This window comes from Molossus molossus, unplaced genomic scaffold, assembly GCF_014108415.1.
Source record: "Molossus molossus isolate mMolMol1 unplaced genomic scaffold, mMolMol1.p scaffold_m16_p_4, whole genome shotgun sequence".
NCBI lineage: Eukaryota > Metazoa > Chordata > Mammalia > Chiroptera > Molossidae > Molossus > Molossus molossus.
In genome coordinates, this window is record NW_023425377.1 from 81,928,890 (window position 1) to 81,940,333 (window position 11,444).

The 11,444-nt window shown below is 48.7% G+C and overlaps 1 protein-coding gene across 2 annotated transcripts; it reads right to left on the reverse strand.

Moving 5' to 3' along the window:
* Nucleotides 1-4,141: 4,141 nt before the first annotated feature.
* GZMM (granzyme M) lies at nt 4,142-11,444 on the reverse strand. Of its 2 annotated transcripts, none has more exons than XM_036242138.1 (5): nt 11,364-11,444; nt 6,629-6,788; nt 5,345-5,444; nt 4,984-5,247; nt 4,142-4,424 (listed from the first exon to the last, which is right to left on the reverse strand). In XM_036242138.1, exons 1-5 carry the CDS (start codon nt 11,440-11,442, stop codon nt 4,233-4,235), a joined length of 795 nt encoding a protein of 264 aa, XP_036098031.1. In that variant the 5' UTR covers nt 11,443-11,444; the 3' UTR covers nt 4,142-4,232. The 2 variants fall into 2 exon arrangements, with proteins under 2 accessions (XP_036098031.1, XP_036098030.1); XM_036242137.1 differs by having other exon boundaries at nt 5,345-5,480.

Here is an 11,444-nt window from a genome sequence, read left to right on the forward strand (position 1 = left end):
AGCATCAGCCTGCGGACCAATGAGTCACAGGTTCGATTCCAGCCAAGGGCACGTACCTTGGTTGTGATTTGTCCCCAACCCTGTTTGGGGTCTTGCGAGAGGCAACCAGTTGATATATCCCTCTCAAGTTGTTGTTTCTCTCTCTCTCTCTCTCTCTCTCTCTCTCTCTCTCTCTCTCTCTCTCTCCCTTTCTTTCCCTCTCTCTCCCTTCCACTCTGTCTGAAGATAAATGGGAAAATATCCTCAGGTGAGCATTAAACAACAAAAAAATTAAGTTGGTTATGCCCTGACTGGTGTGGCTTAGTTGGTTGGAGTGTTTTCCCATACACCGAAAGGTCATGGATTTACTTCCCAGTTAGGGCACATACACAGGTTGTGGGTTTGATCACCCAGTCAGTGTTTGTATAGGAGGCAAAGTTTCTCTCTCACATCAATGTCTCTCTCTCTCTCTCTTTCTCTCTCTCTCTCCATCTCCCTTTCTCTTTCTCTAAAACCAATAAACACATCTTTGGGTGAGGATTAAAAAATAAATAAATAGTCCAGCCGATTGGCTTAGTGGTTGAGCGTCGACCCATGCACCAAGAGGTCGCCGGTTTGATTCCCGGTCAGGACACATGCCCAGGTTGTGGGCTTGATCCCTGGTGGGGGGTCATGAGGAGGCAGCCAATCTCATCGATATTTCTCTGTCTCTCTGTCTCTCTCTCTCTCTCTCCTCTCACTTCCTCTTTCTGTAAAATCAATAAAGGGAAAAAATTTTTTAAAAATATATTAAAAATAAATAAATAAATAAAGTCTGCTACAAAAAAGATAAGGATCGCCCTGGCCAGTTTTGCTCAGTGGTTAGAGCATTGGCCCTCAGACTGAAGGGTCTCAGGTTTGATTCCCATCAAGGGCACATATTGGGGTTGCAGGTTTGATCCCCAGCACCGGTCGGGGTCATTTGGGAGGCAAGCAATTGATGTGTCTCTCTCAACAATGTTTCTCTCTTTCTCCCCCTCCCTCCCCTCTACCCTATCTAAAAAAATTAATGGAAAAATATTCTCAGGTGAAGATTAACACACCTCCCCCAAAAAAGAAAAATAAAGAAGATAAGGGTCATTCAGCAATTTTCCAAAAAAAAGGGAGAGAGAATCTGCATCTTCCCTCCTCCTTGCCCTAGTGCTCGACTGTATCTGTCCTTCCTTCTCACTCTTGCTCTGTAATAGATAAAGAAGGAAAGAGTCTGCTGAGGTTTTCTGACACTTTGTAGTAGGCCTGGAACTTAATAAGTGAATGTGCTCAGTGAACATGACCACAGTTCCGTTATCAGAGAAAAAATAAGCACCAGCCTTTGTAGCAAACTTCACAACTGAGCTGGTAGATGCACCACAGTCACCCACAACCGTGAGGTGAGGGACAGGAGGAAAGGAGGTGACAGCTCAGGTTCCTGGTACACACCCTGGTGGTGGGACAGGACTGTTAACTGTGACAGTCAGGCCCAGCTGAGTGGATACAGTGTTTCCGTTTGTATAAAGACCTGTAAAAATGACCCTGGTCAGTTTGCTCAGCGGTTGGAGCGTTGGCCTGTGGACCAGAGAGTCCCGGGTTCGGTTCCCACCAGGGGCACATACCACGTACCCCCCAAAAAACAAAACAAAAACCCTGTGAAAATGTTGCACAGAACACATTGGTTGAAGACATAAGACTGGCAACAGTTGCCTCCGGGGGAAAATGAGCTCCTGGGAACTGTCTTCCTCCAGGGTGACCTTTCGTCTCTTTTCCTATATGTAGTAATAACTAGGCAAAAACTAAAAATTTTTTTTTAATCCTCACCCGAGGACATTTTTGCATTTATCTTCAGATAGAGTGGAAGAGAGAAGGGGAGGAAAAGAGAGAGAGAAACATCAGTGTGAGAGAGACACATCGAGTGGTTGCCACCCACACGACCCCAACCAGGGCAGGGGACAAACTGCAACCAAGGTACGTGCCCTTAGCGGGAACCAAACACAGGACTCTCTGGTTCGCAGGCTGATGCTCTAAACGCTGAGCCAAACTGGCCAGGACAAAACTAAATTTTTTTAATTGATTGATTTTCAGAGAGAGAGAAAAATATCAATTTGTTGTTCTACATATTTATGAATTCATTGGTTGATTCTTTTATGTTCCCTGACCAGGTATTGAACCTGTAACCTTGGCACAGCAGGATGACGCTTTAACCAACTGAACTACCTGACCAGGGCTGTGTAAAAATTAAATTTAAGGCAAGACTTAGAGGGGCAGTGGATTCTTCTTGGGTGACTGTTGCATATCTCTGCTGGGGTTTGTATTACAACCATTTGTCAACTTTTATCAAAACAGCAAGTCATCCACTTAGATTTGCTCATTTCATTGTATGAAAGAGACAGAGAGACAGAGGGAGAGAAAGGACTCGAACCCCTGCTGAAGAGTTTGGGGAGCCTGGTCGGCGTGACTCGGTGGTTGAGCGTTGACCCATGCACCAAGAGGTTGCCGGTTCAATTTGTGGTTGGGACACATGACCAGGTTGTGGGCCCAATCCCCAGTGGGGGGCATGCAGGAGGTGGCCAGTCAATATTCTCTTTCATCGATGTTTCTATCTTTCTCTCCCTCTCTCTCTGTAATATCAATAAAGAAAAAAAAAAGAGTGTGGGGAACCATGCTGTGAAGTATGTCAGCAGCGAAGCCAGATGGATAGATGGACAGAGGGACAGTGGATGGTGAAGCACCTAAGTGCTCACTATGCTGTTGGTCCAACTTGGCTGTGTGTTTCAGAATTTTCATAATACAAAGATTCTGCTGGAAAACAGCAGGGCCTCCAACAATTACACAGTCACTGTACGACTGAGCAATCTCATGCCTCGGGGCTCACCCATGAGAAATAAAATGTGCGTGCACACGAATACTCATGCACATGTACACATGGTAGTAAATTCACAACAGCCGAATGGTGGACACAACTCAACTACCCATCAAAGGATAAATGTGACCCATCCACACACTGGAATATTACTCAGCTACAAAAAGGAGTGAAGCACTGACACTCACTACAACACAGGTGAACCTTGATGCTCAGTGAGAGAAGCCAGACCCAAAGGCCACACAATGTGTGATTCCATTCATGTGAAACATCCAGAACAGGGAGACCCACAGGGACAGAAAGTGGATTCATGGGTATCAGGGGCTGCAGAGGAGGCTGGAGGTGATTATTGATGGTAACAGGGCTGCTTTTTAGGTGGTGGGATGTTCTGGAATTAGATAGAAGTGATGATTATATAACCTTGTGAACATACCAAAAATCACTGAATTAAATATATACTTTAAATGGATGAATTGTAGGCATGTGAATTATATCTCAATACTGTAAAGATATTAACAAAAAACATAGCCCGGCCGGTTTGGCTCAGCAGTTAGAGCATCGGCCTGCAGACCAAAGAGTCACAGGTTCAATTCCGGTCCAGGACACATACCTCGGTTGCAGTTAGGTCCTCAGCCCTGGATGGGGTCATGCAGGAGGCAACTAGTCAGTGTGTCTCACATCAATATTTCTTTCTTTAAAAAAAATAAATAAATAAAAAGGAAGCAGATTCTGGGATGCTTTTGTTCAGTGACCTCCACCCCGCTCCCCAGCACCCAGCACACCCCCTGCAACACCCCCTGCCAGCCAAAGTCTGGCTGTGGCTCCCAACACTGGCCAATGCCATCCCCTGCCATCCTCTGGCCCTGCCCTGAAGACCCTCCTGCGAGAAGCCGGCCCTCGCCTGCTGCTGGGCTCCCTCCAGCAGCTTCAAAAGTGCAACCTCTGTTTTATTTACTTATGTATTTATTTTTATTTATTTATTTTATCCTCACCGAGGACATTTTTGCATTTATCTTCAGACAGAGCAGGAGGGAGAGAGAGAGGAAGAGAGAGAGAGAAACGTCGATGGAGTGGCTGCCACCCACACAACCCCAACCGAGGCCAGAGACAAACTGCAACCGAGGCACGTGCCCTTAGTGGGAACCGAACCCAGGACTCTGGTCCGCAGGCTGACACTCCAACTGCTGAGCCAAACTGGCCAGAGGCAACCTGTTTTATAAGTGGGGAAACTGAGGCTTGCCCAAGGTCTCACAGCCAGCATGACAGAAGTGGGGTCAAAATCCAGGCAGGAATCACACAATTTTTTATTACAATTAATTGGTCTCTGAGCTGTGCCAGTTCCCTCTTTGCCCTTCCCTATATCCTGCAGGGGAAGGTCTCACAGCAAAGGAGTCAGGATCACTCCTGGAGCATCAGACCTGTGGCTGATGGTCTTCCTGATCCAGGACACGTAGGGGGCCACGGCAATGGCCACGGGGGGCTTGAAGATGTCAGTGCAGGTTTTAGAGCTGAAGGACAGGATTCCAGCCACCTGGCCTTTGCTGCACACCAGGGGTCCGCCTGAGTCCCCCTGTTGGAGCCCACAGGGCACAGGTTACTTTCTATGCCCGCTGGAGAAAGCCTGATTATTCCTGAGGTAGGAACTCCCCCCACCCAATGACTGTATACCGTGGTTCCACATCTCCCTGCACACACCTCCTTACTCCCCTCCACCTCTTTCCCTCCCTCCCTCCCTCCCTCCCTCCCTCCCTCCCTTCCTTCCTTCCTTCCTTCCTTCCTTCCTTCCTTCCTTCCTTCCTTCCTTCCTTCCTTCCTTCCTGTTCTTTTAACATTCTTTCTTCTTCTTCCCACTCCAGGACTTTTGCACATGCTGTGATCATCTTTGATGCCAGAGCTCAAAGCCTATCTCTGCTGCTCCTTGACTACGTGACTGTGGGCAAGTTACTTAACTTCTCTGTGCCTTGGTTTCTGTATCTGAGAAATGGACTAATGCTAGTCCAGATTTCCCCAGAGAACGGACAGAGTTGGGGCCCAGAGAGAATTGAGGCTTGCCAAGTAACCCCTGGAGGCAGGCTGATACCCTCCCCTCAGGCCAGGCTGCCCCGGCCTCCCTGCTGCTGCCCCGTCACCTTGCAGGGGGCCTGATTCTTGGACTTGGCCTTCAGGCAGATCATGTAAGGGGTGATGCCACCATTCCAGAAGCGACTGTTGTTGCACATCCTGGCATCCAGCACATGCACGTCCAGCTCCTGCAACGCTTTCGCCGGAGGCCCACTCCACTGGGTCAGCCCCCAGCCCGCCACACTGCACTTTGCTCCCGCTGTCACTGCCTTGTGTGCTCGGGGCAAGGCCAGGGGCCGAACAGTCTTGCTGCGACTCACCTTCCCGTCCAGCTACAGGTGATAGGAAGGGACAGGTGAGTGAGGGACAGTGGGGGAGGGGCAGTGCGAGTCTGGGTGCAGCTGTCACTCCTCCCGCCTGCCCCAGTACCTTAAGCAGCGCGAGGTCGTTCTCCAGCTTGGGGGCCGGCTTGTAGCTGGGGTGCAGGACTGCTGCCCTGACTCGAAAGGTGAGGCCAGGGTCTCCGAGCCTGTGGAGCCCCAGCACCAGCCTCAGCAGCTGTGCCCTACGGGCAGCAGGATTAGGGTATGAGCTGTCATTCTGCAGCTTGGGGACCCCTTCACATACCCCGAGCCCTGACTCCAGGGTCCATCTTGGCTGAATTCAAGGTCAAAGTGTACTCACTGCCCGCCAACTTCCTATCCCACCCCTACCCCGCTCCCTTATCTGGCCTTTCTCTGGATGGTCCTCCCCCTGTTCCTTCTCAACTGTCTTCTCCCCACCTCTTCCAGAAAGCTGTCCTTGCTTCCACCCTGCCCAGATTCCAGTTCATTCCTGGCCAGAGGCAGGGCTATGTGTGTCCAAAAATCGTGATCTTCAGCGTGGGGCTCCCCTAAGTGGGGTCTCCAGACTCAGCCAGTGCACATGTTATGCCTCAACCACAATAATTTGTTCTAGGGCTGGCACATGACCTAGGCTGGGATCATCAGTATTGATACTCATGACTCTGCCCAAAGTATAGAGAAAAAACTCTTTCCTCAGGATCTAAGGGGGCCTAATCTTTTTTTATTTTATTTATTTTTTGGTGCTGTGACTCAGATAGGGTGCCCATTCTTGCCACCATGTGAGAACCTTCCTGATATTGTGGCCAAGGGACAGGACAGAAGAGCTGAGAGACAGACAGGGTCCTGACCAACTCATGCAAGCACCTGGATCAAGCTGTACCTGAAGACTTATGTCCCCCTAGACTTTTCAGTTGCATGAGCCAATAGATCCCCTTTGGTTACTTTGACCAGTCTGCTCTGGGGTCTTTATTACTGGCTAGTCCAGAAGTAGGGCAGTTCCAAGACTGATTTATTTGGTGGCTTCCTAGGTTGGTTCTGCCACTCTCACAGACCAGGTCTATCCCCCTGGCCACAATGGGAGACACATTTCTGGGTGTCACAAGAGGCCCAACTCTGTCCAGTTGGAAGGCGTTTTGTTGTAGCAAGTAAAGCTTCCCTAGGAATCCTGCAGCCTATGTCACTTATGTGTGCCTAAGGTTGATGTCATGTATACACACCACAACAATCACAGGAGAGGGAAAGGGGACACCCTTATGACCCTACAGTTGGCTTAAATTTGTCAGAACCCACTCCCTGGTAAGAATAGGGACCATGGGATAGATTCGGGACACTCATGGTGACAGAGGGGGTTGGCAGGTCAGTCACTTACGGCTGGGCGACGCAGTGGGCAGCTGTCAATACCCACCACGGGTGCACAAGGACTCCCCCACACAGGTGGGTGCCAGCTTTCTGCAGAGATACCATGTATGGACGGGAGTGGGGGGCAGCCTCATGACCACCAATGATGTCGGTCTTAAATGTGTCACCTCCTGGGGAGAGGAACAAATGCCAAGTTAGGGCTGGGTGCCCCACCCCCACCACAAGCTTTCCACCCGAGACCTGGGGAGCCTGGGCCCTAACACAGTTCCCTCTGTTCCCTGAGACATTCAGATTAACAGGCAGGGCCGTCCTTGATCCCTTCCCATCCTTCACTCTCACATCCTGGTCACCAGCAAGTGACCATCCAGCATTCATATCCCATCCCTTGCTTCTGGGCCTCGCTGGGCCTCCCCTGGGCACCACAGCACAGCCCCTATTGGAGCAGCTAGAGAAGCTGTTTAAAGTGGAGAAACTGGACCCTCACCCATTCCCTCCATGGCATGTAAAATGGTGCAGCCACTGTGCAAACCATCTGGCAGTTTCTCAAAGGTTAAAGAGTTACTACCCAACCCAGAAACTCCCCTCCAAGAGAAATGAAAACGTATATCCACACAAATCTTGTTCACACATGTTCATAGCAGTAGGACTCACAATTGTGAAAAAGTGAAAACAGCCCACATGTCCAGCAACCAGTGAATAAACACAATGTGATACATCCACACCACAGAATATTACTCAGCCATGAAAGGAGTGAGGCACTGCCACTGGCTACAACTTGAATGGATCTTGAAAACATGATGCTCAGTGAGAGAAGCCAGACACAAAAGGCCACACAGTGTGTGATTCCACTTATGTGAAATACAAATCCACAGAACAGGCAAATCCACAGAGACAGGAAGTGAGTTGGCTAATGGATGCCAGGGGCTGTGGGAGGAGGTGAGGAGTGGATGCTTTTGGGGATGGGGTTGTTTTTGGGGTGATGAATTGTTCTGGAACTAGATAAAGGTGCCAGTTGCATAACTCTCTGAATGTACTAAAAACACTGAATTACATACTTGAAAAGGGTGAATTGTATGGCATGTGAATTATATCTCAATAAAGATGTTATAAAATTATTTTTAAATCAAATATAAATTTAAAAAGGTTGATAGAGTTTTAAAATGTAAATCGGTTCAAAAATCTTCCTACGATTCCCCATTCATGCTTTATTATTATTATTTGTTAATCCTTACCCAAGGATACTTTTTCCATTGATTTTTAAAAAATATTTTATTATTATTTATTATTATTATCATTATTATTTTTTTATCCTCACCTGAGGACATTTTTTCATTTTTTGTTCAGATAGAGTGGGAGGGAGAGAGAGGAAGAGAGAGAGAGAAACATCGACGTGAAAGGGACATATCTAGTGGCTGCCACCTGCACAACCCAACCAGGGCCGGGGACAAACTGCAACCAAGGTACATGCCCTTGGTGGGAACTGAACCTGGGTCTCTCTGGACCACAGGCCGACACTCTAACCACTGAGCCAAATCGGTCAGGGCTTTCTGTTGATCTTTAGAGAGTGGAAGGGAGGGAGGGAGGGAGGGGAGAGAGAGAGAGAAAGAGAGAGAGAGAGAGAGAGACATCGATGTGAGAGAGACACATTGATTGGTTGCCTCCCACATGAGCACTGAATGGGGCTAGGGATTGAATCTGTAACTCAGGTACGTGCTCTTGACCGGAAACTAAACCTATGACCCTTTGGTCCGTGGGCTGATGTTCTAATCCCTGAGCCACACTGGCCAGAGCCCCTTCATGCTTTATTATTATAATTTTTTTCAAGTTTTATTAATTTATTTTTGTTACAGATGTTTCTTTCCCCCCCCCTAGACACCCTCCTCCTCATGCTGCCCCTTCACTATTATTATTATAATGTTTTTAATTTTTTATTCCTCACCTGAGGATATTTTTCTACTTATCATCAGATAGAGTGGGAGAGAGAGAGACAGAGAGAAATATTGAAGTGATAGAGCCACATCGACTGGTTGCCTCCCTCATGACCCCACCAGGGCCAGGGACAAACTGCAACTGAGGTACATGCCCTTGACCAGAATCGAACCCGCGACTCATTGGTCCGCAGGCCGACACTCTAACCGCTGAGCCAAACTGGCCAGGGCCCCTTCATGATTTAAACCCCTAAACTCCCCATGACCCACAAGAACCACATCAGCTAGCCCTGCCTCCTCCTTCTTCTTTTTTTTTTTAATCCTCTCCCGAGGACATTTTTCCATTTTTTGTTCAGCTAGAGCAGGAGGGAGAGAGAGGAAGAGAGAGAGAGAAACATCGATGTGAAGGGACACATCGAGTGGCTGCCACCCACACAACCAACCAGGGCCGGGGACAAACTGCAACCGAGGTACGTGCCCTTAGCGGGAACCGAACCCGGGTCTCTCTGTACCGCAGGCCGATGCTCCAACCGCTGAGCCAAACCAGCCAGGGCACCCTGCCTCCTTCTCATGCCTCCTCACTCCACTCCAGCCACTCTGGCCTCCCAGCTGTTCCTCCAGTGCACTGCCTTCATTCCCACCTCAGGGGCTTTGCACATGCTGTTCTGGCAGCCTTTTCTCCAGACATTCCCAAGTCTGGCTTCCTTACTGGGTAGCTGCTCAAAAGCCTTCTTCTCAGAAACCAATACCCCCAACTTCCTTAATATAACCCTTACTTTGTTCTGTTCTCTTCCTAGCACTCAGCACTTCCTGACATTGCATCACACAGACTTGCTCATTAACTATCTATCCCCTCCAGTCCTGTGCTTGGAGGCGGGCCCTGTGCTTGTCTTGCTCACCACAGGCCTGAACAGTCTGTGCTCAGCAAACACTGATGGATGAATGACAAAATAAAGGAAGGCGGATGAATAATAGATGGATGGCTGATGGCTGATGAATGGCTGAACGATAAATGGATGATAGATAGATGGGTGATAGATGAATGGATGGATGATGAATGATGGATGGAAGGAAAGGAGAGAGAGAAAGGATGATGGATGGATGGATGGAAGGAAGGGAGAGAGAAAGGATGATGGATGGGTAGATGGATGATGGATAGAAGGAAGGAAGGAGAGAAGGGAGAAAGGATGGTAGATGGATGCTTAAATACCTATCCTACTTGGTCCCCGATTCATCACGGAGCCATTCTCATCCAGCCTTGCCGGAATCCTGGGATACCCATCACCCACCACCTCCTATTTTAAGCTCTTAGGCATCCAGTTCTGGCCAAACATATATGGTTTGGGGAGGCAGCCAGCAGGGCTCAAATTCCAGCTTTGTCCTTCCCAGCCAGGTGATCCTGGGGGCGTTGCCTCATTCCCTGGGTCGAGGTTTTCTGCTTTGCAACTCGGGGTTATGTACATATGTATATAAGGACCCTGACTCCCAGGTGCTGGCAGGAGGCAAAAAGCCTGCATCTGCTTCACTTTCTGTGAAGCCAGCTTCAGTGTGAGGTGTGAGGAGCACAGGATATTCTCAGAGTCCCAAAGTCTCCCCTTAAAACAACTGCAAGAACAAATTAATGATTTTACCCTGGAGAAATCTGGTGAATATCAGGTTCACCAAGTGATCAAGGTAATGGCACCATGAAGCAGGCATGAACCCTCTGTGATTCCTGCAGAAAATGAACAACTTGAACCCAACCTTGGGGACACAGCAGGCAGACCCACAGGCATCACAAATATCAGTCACAAGATCCAGGGGGAAATAAAGAAACTACCCACAGTAGAGGATGAGATCACGTGCACGCTGCTAGGTTTGTCCCCACAAAAAAACGCTATGGGAACTTTTATTTTATTTTATTTTTTTTATCCTCATCCGAGGACATTTTTCTATTTTTTGTTCCGGTAGAGTGGGAGGGAGAGAGAGGAACAGAGAGAGAGAGAAACATCGATGTGAAAGGAACACATCGAGTGGCCGCCACCCGCACGACCAACCAGGGCCGGGGCCAAACTGCAACCGAGGTACGTGCCCTTAGCGGGGACTGAACCCGGGTCTCTCCGGACCGCAGGCCGACGCTCTAACCGCTGAGCCAAACCAGCCAGTGCTATGGGAACTTTTAAATAATGTCCGTAGATGAGCTAATAGCACTGTATGAATGTTGAGAATCCTGCTGTGATTGTGTAGAGAATGTCCTTGTTCGAAGAAAACATGCCATGGCATTTAGGAGTGAGGGGCAATGCATCTGAAACTGTTGGTTCAGAAAAATAACATACAAATTCTTTTTTATAAATTGATTTTTTAAAGAGAGATAGAAACATTGATGTGAGAGAGACACATCAATCAGTTGCCTCCTGAACCACGCCGACCAGGGTTGGGGATCGAACATGCAACCCAGGCACGTGCCCTTGACTGAGAGTCAAACCTGCGACCCTTGGTCTGCAGGCTGACGTTCTAACCGTGGAACCAAACCACCCAAGGCCCATTGATGTTTCTATCTCTCTCCTTCTCCCTTCCTATCCCTCTAAAAAAATCAATAAAATAATATTTTTAAAAATATATGAAAAAAAACCTTAAAATGCCTTCCTGATGTGACCTGACCTCTACCTCAGGGCCCCTGCTCAGCCTCACCTCCTTTTTGGAGCAGCCGACATTTCTTCCATCAGTCCCCTTCTGGGGACAGAGGACTTGTTTCCAATTTCTGTTGTGATGCCCACCCATGACCACCTGGGGGGCCAAAGTTTCCGGCCTTTCTCCCCTTGCTTCGCTCTCACTTACCTGCCTGAAGGATCCCCAGGGCCAGCAGCAGCAGCAGCAGAGATAAAGGGGCCTCCATGGCGCTGGGGAACTGAGCCATGT

What these genes read in the sequence shown, in the direction of transcription:
- GZMM (XM_036242137.1), bottom strand. Translation starts at nt 11,442, where the DNA reads ATGGCTCAGTTCCCCAGCGCCATGGAGGCCCCTTTATCTCTGCTGCTG. An exon ending in GCCCACTGCGTCGCCCAGCC is followed by an intron (nt 5,481 to 6,628) that starts GTAAGTGACTGA and finishes TGCTGCCCGTAG; the next exon opens with GGCACAGCTGCTGAGGCTGG. An exon ending in AGAATCAGGCCCCCTGCAAG is followed by an intron (nt 4,425 to 4,983) that starts GTGACGGGGCAG and finishes GGGCTCCAACAG; the next exon opens with GGGGACTCAGGCGGACCCCT.